This window comes from Lepisosteus platostomus, chromosome 3 (assembly GCF_059453375.1).
Source record: "Lepisosteus platostomus isolate fLepPlt1 chromosome 3, fLepPlt1.hap1, whole genome shotgun sequence".
Taxonomy (NCBI): Eukaryota; Metazoa; Chordata; class Actinopteri; order Semionotiformes; family Lepisosteidae; genus Lepisosteus; species Lepisosteus platostomus.
Genome location: NC_142613.1, coordinates 13,059,866 through 13,072,301, shown reverse-complemented (window position 1 = coordinate 13,072,301; position 12,436 = coordinate 13,059,866). Strand labels below are relative to the sequence as shown.

At 49.9% G+C, this 12,436-nt stretch overlaps 1 protein-coding gene across 3 annotated transcripts in view; it reads right to left on the bottom strand.

Annotated features, from left to right (window-relative positions):
• Positions 1-12,436, bottom strand: part of ikbkb (inhibitor of nuclear factor kappa B kinase subunit beta) — a 41,511-nt gene that overhangs the window by 4,811 nt on the left and 24,264 nt on the right. For all 3 annotated transcript variants that reach the window (XM_088624557.1, XM_088624558.1, XM_088624559.1), the window contains 8 exons: positions 12,071-12,265; positions 11,064-11,178; positions 10,427-10,550; positions 9,170-9,321; positions 8,717-8,778; positions 8,092-8,195; positions 7,413-7,462; positions 804-903 (listed from right to left, as the gene is read on the bottom strand). In XM_088624557.1, coding sequence (XP_088480683.1) covers positions 804-903; positions 7,413-7,462; positions 8,092-8,195; positions 8,717-8,778; positions 9,170-9,321; positions 10,427-10,550; positions 11,064-11,178; positions 12,071-12,265 — 902 coding nt within the window. The remainder of the gene's footprint in view (positions 1-803; positions 904-7,412; positions 7,463-8,091; positions 8,196-8,716; positions 8,779-9,169; positions 9,322-10,426; positions 10,551-11,063; positions 11,179-12,070; positions 12,266-12,436) is intronic.

Below are 12,436 nucleotides of genomic sequence, written 5' to 3'. Positions count from 1 at the left end.
CACAGAGAGAGACACACTACTGTCTTACTGCAGCACACAGAGAGAGAGACACACTACTGTCTTACTGCAGCACAGAGAGAGAGACACACTACTGTCTTACTGCAGCACAGAGAGACACACTACTGTCTTACTGCAGCACAGAGAGACACACTACTGTCTTACTGCAGCACACAGAGAGAGAGACACACTACTGTCTTACTGCAGCACAGAGAGACACACTACTGTCTTACTGCAGCACAGAGAGAGACACACTACTGTCTTACTGCAGCACAGAGAGAGAGACACACTACTGTCTTACTGCAGCACAGAGAGAGAGAGAGACACACACTACTGTCTTACTGCAGCACAGAGAGAGAGAGAGACACACACTACTGTCTTACTGCAGCACAGAGAGAGAGAGAGACACACACTACTGTCTTACTGCAGCACAGAGAGAGAGACACACACTACTGTCTTACTGCAGCACAGAGAGAGAGAGAGACACACACTACTGTCTTACTGCAGCACAGAGAGAGAGAGACACACTACTGTCTTACTGCAGCACAGAGAGAGAGAGACACACTACTGTCTTACTGCAGCACATAGAGAGAGAGACACACTACTGTCTTACTGCAGCACACAGAGAGAGAGAGACACACTACTGTCTTACTGCAGCACATAGAGAGAGAGACACACTACTGTCTTACTGCAGCACAGAGAGAGAGAGACACACTACTGTCTTACTGCAGCACACAGAGAGAGAGAGACACACTACTGTCTTACTGCAGCACACAGAGAGAGAGAGAGACACACGGCACACTGACCTCAGGTGCGTGTAGAAGTCACGGAGCTTCTTCTCGTAGAACTGCACAGCCTGAACCACCAGCCGCACAATATCCTGACAGTCACCACTGCTGCGCTGGTCTGAGAGCAGGGGATAGCAGGGAGAGAGAATGGGCCAGGGTCACTCTCACAGACAGAGACAGGGGAGAGAGAATGGGCCAGGGTCACTCTCTCAGACAGAGACAGGGGAGAGAGAATGGGCCAGGGTCACTCTCACAGACAGAGACAGGGGAGAGAGAATGTGACAGGGTCACTCTCACAGACAGAGACAGGGGAGAGAGAATGGGACAGGGTCACTCTCACAGACAGAGACAGGGGAGAGAGAATGGGACAGGGTCACTCTCACAGACAGAGACAGGGGAGAGAGAATGTGACAGGGTCACTCTCACAGACAGAGACAGGGGAGAGAGAATGGGCCAGGGTCACTCTCACAGACAGAGACAGGGGAGAGAGAATGGGACAGGGTCACTCTCACAGACAGAGACAGGGGAGAGAGAATGGGACAGGGTCACTCTCACAGACAGAGACAGGGGAGAGATAATGGGACAGGGTCACTCTCACAGACAGAGACAGGGGAGAGAGAATGAGACAGGGTCACTCTCTCAAACACAGAGAGGAGAGAGAGAATGAGACAGGGTCACTCTCTCAGACACAGAGACAGGGGAGAGAGAATGGGCCAGGTCGGTACTGGGAGCCCCTCAGCACATCATCATCCACACCGGCACCAACGACTTGAGGACCCAGAGGGAGCAGGTGGCCCAGTCCATCAGGAGAGTGGCAGAGAGGGCCATACAGGAATTCCCTCGCGCCCGAATTGTCATCTCCACCCTGCTGCCGAGACAGGACGAGCAGCACCACACCATCCAGAGAATCAATGCCGAGATCTCACGGTGCTGCGCCCTGCTCCCAAACGTCTATCTGGCCCATCACTCCACCCTTGGACCACAGCATCTACACGACCATAAACACCTCAAAAAACAGACCATTGGACTCTTCACAAAAACTCTGAAAGACACCACACTGGGCAGACACCCAAACAGCATCCCAGAGAGAAACAGGAGGACTACCAGAGGAACGCCCCAGCACCCACACCCCCAACCCAGACCAGCTCAACCCACAAAGAACAGAACCAGCACCACCCTACAGCCCTCCAACCCAGACCAACGACCGAACAGGACCAGAACCAGCGCCCCACCCCATGCCCCTCACCCAGACCAGCAGCTGAACCGGACCAGAACCACAACCCCTCCCCACCCAGCACAACAACAGAGCCGGACCGAGCCCCTCCTGCACAGCTACGCCGCAGCCCTGGCCAGACCAGCAGTCCCGAGTGGTTTGGAGCTGGGAGAAATCCGGCAGCTCCTGAACCTCATCTGCACCCGGCTTATGAGCTGAACTTCCATAACCCACAGCGACAGACAAAAACCCAGCACAATACTTGTTTCTGTTGATGATGTAAATGTCCGACACAAATTTGATACAGTTCCAGAAAACAATAACAAATTGCAAAGATAATTCAAACGATAACAATGAGATCTCTAAAGATAAGTATGTGGAACATTCAGGGTCTGGGCTCGTCAGCATTTGGGCTGAAGAGCACTGATCCTGAATTTATCAAGGATGTAAAGGAGACAGACATCATGATCCTACAGGAGACATGGTGTCGGGGAGACTTGGCTACCCACTGTCCCCCAGGCTACAAGGAGATCATGGTGCCCTCTGTCAAAAAACCCCAAATCACCCGGGGCAGAGACTCTGGGGGGATCATTGTGTGGTACAGAGCGGAGCTCAGTCACTCCATACAATTAGTAAAGAAAGAAGAGTCACGAGTTTGGCTTAAAATCAAAAGAAATACCATCTGTACAGAAAACGAGGTTTTCCTGTGTGCTGTCTACATCCCGCCCTCAGAATCCCCCTACTACAGTGAGGGAATTCTCCACAGTCTCCACACGGAGATCGGTCACTTCCAGGGCCAGGGAAACGTGCTGCTCTGTGGTGACCTCAACGCACGAACAGGCACACTGGCAGACTTCACCAGCACACAGGGAAATACTCACATATTTGGACAATCCCCTCTGTACCACACACCGGTCACCTCACACAGGTGCAGCCATGACACCACGGTCAACAGCACCGGGCGCGAGCTGCTGCAGCTCTGTCAAGGGCTGGGCCTGTACATCGTCAACGGCAGGACTAGAGGGGACTCTCTAGGCAGGTTCACCTACAGCTCAGCTCTGGGCAGCAGTGTGGTGGACTACGCCATCACCGACCTGGACCCCTCCTGTATCAGTGCCTTCACTGTCAGGCCACAAACTCCCCTCTCCGACCACAGCCAGATCACACTCTACATGAAGAGAGCACACCAGCACAGAGACACACTGACACAGCCCAGCCAGCTGTATGACCTCAACCAGGCATACAGATGGGACACAGACAGCCTAGACAGATACCAAACTGCACTGGGCCATGACGAAATTCAGACACTGATGGACACATTCCTAAACACTCCGTATCAAACCAACAAATTAGGCATAAACTTGGCCACACAAAAACTAAATCACCTATTCCACAAACTAGCATCAAAATCTAAGCTAAAAACAACTACATCAAAAAACTACCAAAAAACAAAAGCAAAAGAAAAGTGGTTTGATACGGAGTGCAAAAACATCAGAAATGCACTACGAAAAGTCTCAAATGAAAAACACAGACAACCACACAACACAGATCTGCGACTCAGGTACTGTGACATGGTAAAACTTTACAAACACACGCTGAAAAAGAAAAGAAACACATACATAGACAAACAACTTGCAGAAATTGAGGAGTCACTAAATCAGAATTGTTTCTGGGAGAAGTGGAACAACTTAAACAAATCAAAATCAGAAGAATTGGCCATCCAAAATGGAACAATCTGGCAAACATACTTTGAAAATCTCTATGAAAAGCTCCCAAATACAAATCAATCAGACCAAAACACCATTTATGAAAAACTCAAAATTTTGGAATTGGCTATCAAAGACAACCAAAACCCCTTAGACTCCCCAATCACTGAGCAGGAGCTACTGGACAAACTCCAGGCCCTCAGACCACGCAAAGCCTGTGGCCATGATGGAGTCATAAATGAGATGCTGAGACACAGCAGCCCAAAGTTGCAACAAGCCCTGCTCAAACTCCTCAATCTCATCATGACAGCTGGATGTTTCCCCGAGGCCTGGAACCAAGGACTGATCACGCCTATCTATAAGAGTGGAGATAAACTCGATCCCAACAACTACCGGGGCATCTGTGTGAACAGTAACCTGGGGAAGGTATTCTGCAGTATCCTAAATACACGAATACTGGCCTTCCTTACCGAACACAATGTCCTGAGTAAAAGTCAGATTGGCTTCTTGCCAGATCACCGCACATCTGATCACATTTACACCCTACACACACTGATAGACAAACACGTCCACCAAAAACACAAAGGAAAAATTTTTTGCCTGCTTTGTCGATTTCAAAAAAGCATTTGACTCGATTTGGCATGAGAGATTGTTTTATAAACTACTCCAAAGTGGCATAGGGGGCAAAGTGTACGACATAATTAAATCAATGTATTCAGAGAGCAAATGTGCAGTGAAAATTGGAAACAAAAGGACTAAATTCTTCACCCAAGGCCGCGGGGTGAGACAGGGCTGCAGCCTGAGCCCAACACTGTTCAATATCTATATCAATGAATTAGCAGGAATGTTGGAGCAGTCTGCAGCTCCTGGTCTTACACTACACGACACAGAAATCAAGTTCCTGCTCTACGCAGATGACCTGGTCCTGCTGTCGCCCACAGAACAGGGGCTGCAGCAGAACCTGGCACTGCTGGAGCAGTACTGTCAGACCTGGGCACTGACAGTCAATCTGGACAAGACCAGAGTTATGGTTTTCCAGAAGAAAGCCAGACCTCAGGGAAACAGGTACAAATTCACACTGAACAACAACACATTGGAGCACACATCCAGCTACACATATCTCGGTCTCACCATCAGCTCTTCCGGGAGTTTTGACCTGGCAGTGAAGGCACTGAGGGAGAAGGCACTCAAGGCTTTCTACGCAATAAGAAGGAGGCTCTTCAACATCAACCCACCAACAAGAATCTGGCTCCAAATATTTGAAAGTGTAATCCAACCCATTGCCCTATACGGCAGTGAAGTGTGGGGTCCCCTCACAGACCAGGATTACACCCAATGGGACAAACACCCCACAGAAACTCTGCACATGGAGATCTGTAGAATCATCCTCCGTGTGCAGAGAAAAACTCCTAACAACGTGTGCAGGGCCGAATTAGGCCAGTACCCACTATTGATAAACATACAGAAAAGAATATTAAAGTATTGGCTACACCTAAAAAACAGTGACCAAAATTCCTACCACCACAAAGCCCTGCTGAGCCAAGAGCTGAGCCCAAAACAGAGCCCCCTGAGCCAGCTGGTCTTGAGGCTCACCGACCTGAGCCACACCAACACTAACCAGCCTCAGGACAGCACTGCTAGAGCACCACAACCCAGACTCAACCACATCACAGCACAGATCAAACAGCAATATCTCACACACTGGGACACACACACACAAACACAACATAAACTGGAATGCTACAGAACCTTAAACAGACAATACACACTAGCTGAATATTTGACCAAAATAAAAAATAACAAACAGAAACAGACCCTGACGAAGTACAGGCTCAGTGACCACAACCTGGCCATAGAAACTGGGCGACACAGGCAGACCTGGCTGCCCAGAGAGGACAGGCTGTGCTCCCACTGCCAGCAGGGAGAAATCGAGACAGAGGTGCACTTCCTACTGCACTGTGACAGATACTCTGGGATTAGAGAAACATTCTTCCCGAAATACAGAAATCTAATCCCAGAGTTCCCACACCTGCCAAAACCACAACAGGTCCCAATCCTACTGGGAGAGGGAGGAGGGAACTCAGTTGATCTGGCAGCCCAGTATGTGATCTCCTGTCACAGCCGGAGGAACAGTGAGTCTGTCTCCCAATAATGCTCCAGCCGCCTACAGTATATGTCAATATTGTATACTATGTCTTTGTTGTAAATGTCTGTAACATGTCTGTAGATTTTATTTTACTTCTATTTTTTGTTTTGTTCTATGTTAATTTTATTATTTTTATTTGCTTTGGCAACACTGATTGTACCCATCGGTCATGCTAATAAAGCACATTGAATTGAATTGAATTGAATTGAATTGAATGTGAGAGGGTCACTCTCTCAGACACAGAGACAGGGGAGAGAGAATGAGACAGGGTCACTCTCTCAGACACAGAGAGGGGAGAGAGAATGAGACAGGGTCACTCTCTCAGACACAGAGACAGGGGAGAGAGAATGAGACAGGGTCACTCTCAAACACACAGAGAGGGGAGAGAGAATGGGACAGGATCATTCTCTCAGACACAGAGACAGGGGAGAGAGAATGGGACAGGGTCACTCTCTCAGACACAGAGACAGGGGAGAGAGAATGTGACAGGGTCACTCTCACAGGCACAGAGACAGGGGAGAGAGAATGGGACAGGGTCACTCTCACAGGCACAGAGACAGGGGAGAGAGAATGGGACAGGGTCACTCTCAAACGCACAGAGACAGGGGAGAGAGAATGTGACAGGGTCACTCTCTCAGACATAGAGACAGGGGAGAGAGAATGAGACAGGGTCACTCTCTCAGACACAGAGAGGGGAGAGAGAATGAGACAGGGTCACTCTCAAACACACAGAGAGGGGAGAGAGAATGGGACAGGGTCACTCTCTCAGACACAGAGACAGGGGAGAGAGAATGGGACAGGGTCACTCTCTCAGACACAGAGACAGGGGAGAGAGAATGTGACAGGGTCACTCTCACAGACAGAGACAGGGGAGAGAGAATGGGACAGGGTCACTCTCACAGACAGAGACAGGGGAGAGAGAATGAGACAGGGTCACTCTCTCAGACACAGAGACAGGGGAGAGAGAATGAGACAGGGTCACTCTCTCAGACACAGAGACAGGGGAGAGAGAATGGGACAGGGTCACTCTCTCAGACACAGAGACAGGGGAGAGAGAATGTGACAGGGTCACTCTCTCAGGCACAGAGACAGGGGAGAGAGAGAATGAGACAGGGTCAATCTCAAACGCACAGAGACAGGGGAGAGAGAATGGGACAGGGTCACTCTCTCAGACACAGAGACAGGGGAGAGAGAGAATGAGACAGGGTCAATCTCAAACGCGCAGAGACAGGGGAGAGAGAATGGGACAGGGTCACTCTCTCAGACATAGAGACAGGGGAGAGAATGAGACAGGGTCACTCTCAAACACAGAGACAGGGGAGAGAGAATGTGACAGGGTCACTCTCTCAGACACAGAGACAGGGGAGAGAGAATGAGACAGGGTCACTCTCTCAGACACAGAGACAGGGGAGAGAGAATGAGACAGGGTCACTCTCAAACGCACAGAGACAGGGGAGAGAGAATGGGACAGGGTCACTCTCTCAGACACAGAGACAGGGGAGAGAGAATGAGACAGGGTCACTCTCTCAGACACAGACAATTCTTGAATTCTTGTGTCTCACCTCTGGGCTTCTCCCTGAGCTTGCGGTACAGTTCCATGGCCTTCCCTTCCCTTCATGTGACACGAGGCGGCGCGCAGAAATCCAGAAGAGGTGGGGAGAGAGAGGATGAGAGGGGAGACGAGCAGGAGGAAATGAAACAATCTAAAAAACCCTGTGATGTGGTGTGGCTGCTGATGGCCCCCTGCATGTCTTCCACCTTGAATTATTCACATTCAAATCCAAGGAGCTGTACTAGCAGGATTTATGAAATACAGTGCTGCCAAAGCAGATACAATTAACACAACATTTACAACAAAATCACATTAACAGAAACATACAACAGAAACGGTGCTGCCTGCAATGTGTTGAAAGAGGACTGGCTCAAGGCTCGGGGGAGTGGGTGGGAGAACTCTACCAACACCCCCTCATTCTCCCCTGTTTGCACTTGCAGGGTTTCTAGGTGCCTGCCCAGATGTGACTCACAGAGCTGTTCATTCAAAGACGGGGGTTATTACAAAGCTAATAAGTGTCAACTTAAAATTCTGATTATAAAAAGTTGTATAGAGCTCCTTCTGTGCACCCTTCTCTGATACCCCTCACTGTGTTTCTCTGCTCTTCCCATCTGCCTCACTTTCTCTCAGTGACGTCTTTGCGAGAGCCACTCTCCTCCCTGTTTCCCCCACAACTGCCTCTTACTCACAGAGTGTCTAGAGCCTCCACATATCTCCAAGGCTGTCTCTGTAGGTCCACAATGTCGGTCTGCAGTGACATCATCTGCTCGTCGAGTTGCTGGACTTCCTCTGCCTGTGAGGCACAGAGAGAGAGACTCAGTGTGCTATATACTGTAGGTCTCTGCAGTCAATACCACTAACCTTGGTGTGGGCAATCTTAGGATACTTAGGATGCTTTTAGTTCACATCTTAAAACACATCAGCTCCAAATTGCAATCTTACGATTTCATTTTAGTTTGATCAACTTTCTCATCTTTTTTGTCCATGTTCTTTTGTGTAGCTTTGATTGTTTGATCTTTTTTTTTAGCACAAAAGGGACTAAGTAAAATTATCACCAGGCAGGGCATGAAGGAGTACATCTGGTGCCTGTCCTGGTAACCTGGCTCATTCTAAAGCCTTCAAGCCCAACAGCTGTGAAAGTCGAGGATGGAGCAGGTGAAAGAGCAGCACTGGTGTGTCAACTCTATTCTCGCGGTGCCCTGCCTGGCGACCCCCCAGTTTGGATACTGCAGTGCAAGATGCACGCTCGCCGGACGAGCACGTCGCCCGGTTAAGCATGTTAAACATGCAGGTAAGCAGTTAAAACATGCTGACCTGCCCGCAGCTCAGCGCTGTCTGCTCCATCACCTTCCAGGCCAGCATCATCTTCTCCGAGGCTGCAGGGGATTGAGAGATTGAAATCAGTCATGTTTCTCCAGACCACAGACCCAGATCCCAAAAGGGCAGGGCAGGGCACCACTGTGAGGGCTGCGGGTGCAGGACGGCCACCAGGAGGACAGGGCTTTCTAGACCTTCCAGTGAACAGCGGCTCTTGTGGTCTGCCGGGCGCCTGCAGGGAAGTGCTGCAGCTGCAGCCTAACTCTCCCACAAGGCCTTAAAAGACTCAGGTGGGCGGACCGGGGACGCTCATTCTCCCCATGCAGCACAGGAGCTGAGCCCAGATGTGGAGGGTACATGATCAAAAACCTCCCTGTCCTCTGCGCTGTCCCCGCTCCCCTGTCCTCCTCTCCCACTCCCTCCCTCGCTCCCCCACCACAATCTCCGCACCGATCCCGCTGCCCCGCTGCTCCTGGTACTTGTCGATGTCGATGTGCAGGCTGGTCTTGAAGAACTCCAGCTTGGCGCGCAGCCGCTGGTGCATCGAGATCATCTCGTTCTTCTGCTTGGACAGCGTGCCGTTGTGGCGCAGCAGGCTCATGCTGGGGGGAGGGGGTCAGAGGTCAGGGCAGGCGAGGGGAAAGAGAGAGGAAGCAAAGGGAGCGCATGATTTAGGCACGTGCTTACAGGGGAACTGCAACACTATTTTCACACGTCGGGGTTAGAAAGAATCACTCAAGGACCTGACGAATCACTCAGTCACATCAAAGAACTGATGAGGGATGAAAGACTGATGAGATTGACGAGTGCACGTCTCACCACAATAAAAGCAAAAGGATCACAGTAACTTGTAAAACCTCCAATTTACATTACAAACCAGACGACAAACCAGATGTTCTGCAATTCAGAACAAGGCAACAAGGCTTCCAGTGATGTGAAGCGGCCCTATGACATTGTAAACAAGCCGGCTTGTGAATCCATTTCTTTGTAATCCAACAGAAATAATAGCACTCAACTTCGAGACAGCTTTGCCGACAAATTCTACTTAATTGTTAACTGTGTATGCAGATTACTTTGGAACATTTCTGCAGTGAAATGTCGGCTGCACGACCTGTACCAATTTGCTCATGTGTCGCATTAGTGAGTACAGTGACTAGTGAGCAGGAAGGGCCACTTCGCGTCACAGCTCCAGGGAACTCGAACTCTTGCTCATGGTGAGGCCAGGGGTTTGCAACAGCCTGGCGACTTACAGTACTTCCACAAACTTCACAATTTCATGCTTAATTCGGAATTTGTAAAAATGTTCTACAATGTCAATGAATTGTTTTTGTTACAGAGAATTAAAAACGTCTGAGAAATTGGGACTGCGGTTCCCCTTTCACGTACAGCATGCCTGGGTAATGCAGGTGCTTAACATGCAGGACACATGTTTAATACACACTGCACAAGTTGAATATGTGGTGTACGTTTCATATGGTGAACATGATTCATATACAGTACACCACTGTCATAGGTAGTAGAAGTGTTAAATATGCAGTATCCGTGTTCAAAATGTCCAGCATGTATTTACAGTACATGTGTAATATATGGTGCATGTGTTTAATTCATGGTACATGCACACCTGTAATTCTCTAGAGACATGCCATTAAAGCCTTTCTATCTAAAGCTGACACAGAAAGGGAGATAGGAGTGTGTATAGGGCCTTACAGAGCAGCCTTCTGCCCCTGCTGCAGTCGCTGCCAGTCCTCCTTCAGCATGCGGATGCAGTGCCAGGCCTGGCCCCAGGTGCGCCGCAGGGGGCTGTATGCCAGCACCCGCTTCGGGTCCTTCTCTGAGGACAGACACAGGGGAGTCAGGCAGAGAGACAGGACTGACAGACACACGTGGCTGACGCGCAGGGCAGACACACGGGCACAGATACGCACAGCAAACACACAGGTCAGACAGGAGGCACAGACACACAGACCACCTAAACATGCAGAAAGGGTTCAGACGTACACTAGGTAGACAAACAGGGTAGGGCAGAAAGAAAGAGAGGAGACAAGCACAGGCAGGGCATGCAGAGACACCCTGACGCACAGAGAGAGGGAGGGAGGAAGAGGGAGGGAAAGAAAGGCACACAGACAGTCAGAGAAAGCATACAGGAAGAAAGGCTAGAGAGCTAATCTGTAACTCCTCTATCATCAGGTGACTCTTAAGGAAGCTCAGTCAAGCTATTCAGGAGTGAAGAAGCTTGGGCTAGCTCACATCGGCTCCCCTGTCACCAGAGCAACCCTGCAGAGCAGCTCTGGGCAGCTCTAGGCAGCTCTCGCGTGCTCTCAGCGCGCTCAGCGGTGGTACTCACGGACGAAGGCGATGTTGTCAGGCAGCGGCCGGGGAGTGAACTGGGGCTCGTAGCTGCCGCGGCTCCGGTCGAACAGGAAGACCAGCGGCGTGTCTGTGCGCCGCCCGTCAATCAGCTGGCCGGGACACACAGGGGTTAGACTATGATGACCGGCCATCACTGGCTTGCATCGCCAACACTGCTGCGGTGATCTAGTGCAGCGGCCATTAGTTCAGTCAAGTCTCTCTGTTTCCCTGCATTTGAGCTTTCCTTTAATTACATGGCCTCTGTATTATGAATAACGTATTTCTTGGCACATTCATTTTGCAGATTTTGAATCAACAGAAAATATCTTACTTGTAAAATGTTCTTACACCTGTAATCTGTCTGTGCTAGAAATACGCCAGTAGAAACCCTTCTCCCTCCCTTCCCCATCTGTCATGCTCTGTACCCCTCTAAGGGTTTTACAATTGCCCTTAAACCACAGACACGCAGGGCAGACAATATAACGTCCACTTTAAATTTAAGACATGCACTTGTACTAGTCTGACTGCTGTTTTCTGAATGTCCCCACAGAGAAATAAGAGTAGTGAAATAAGTGAGTGAGGTTTGTTTAAGCTTTGTCAGTTCAGCCTAATTGTCCCAAATAGTCCATTAACACCGAATAACTGTTCCAATGGTCTTCTTGTTGGTAAGGATACTAACACGTGTCCAGAGTTTCCAGCATATGGTTTGTAAGCACCCATATTCATCTCCAAAGAAATATAATGATTCATCAAAACAATCATTTCTTTCACATCAGGGGAAATCTTGTCTTACTAACAATGAAGGCATGTCGACACTCAGCTCCGCTCCCTACCTTTCTCTCTCTGTCTTGCTGCCACGCCCTCTTTCACACTGCCCCACCCTCTGTACCTCATTGCCCCACCCACTATATCTTGCTGACCTATCCTCATTCTCTCACTACCTTGCCCTCTTGCACACGGCCCCGCCCCCTGTCTCTCTCCCCTGCCCTGTTTTGCCCTCACTCTGTAATCCACAGCACACTGCGTCGCCTCTTTCTGGGAGTCCAGCGTCATCCCCGCCTCCAGCAGCAGCTCCTGGTTGGCCACCTCAATCTTGGTGTCAATGGCGATTCGCTCCTGCAGGGAGGCCACGCCCTCGTCGCTCTGCACCGGATAGGTCAAGATCTCGGCAGTCACCATGTTCAGCACATGGACCAGCTGGAGAGAGAGAAGGATGGACAGAGAGAAGAAGATTGTGTATTTATTACCCACCGTACTCATCTCCTTCATAACAGTTTTGTCAACAACAAAGTAACCTTTCTGTACCTTCAGAGAGAAGCAGAGACAGGGAGAAGGAAGGGGAGAGATAGGGAAGATAATGCCTTAGGC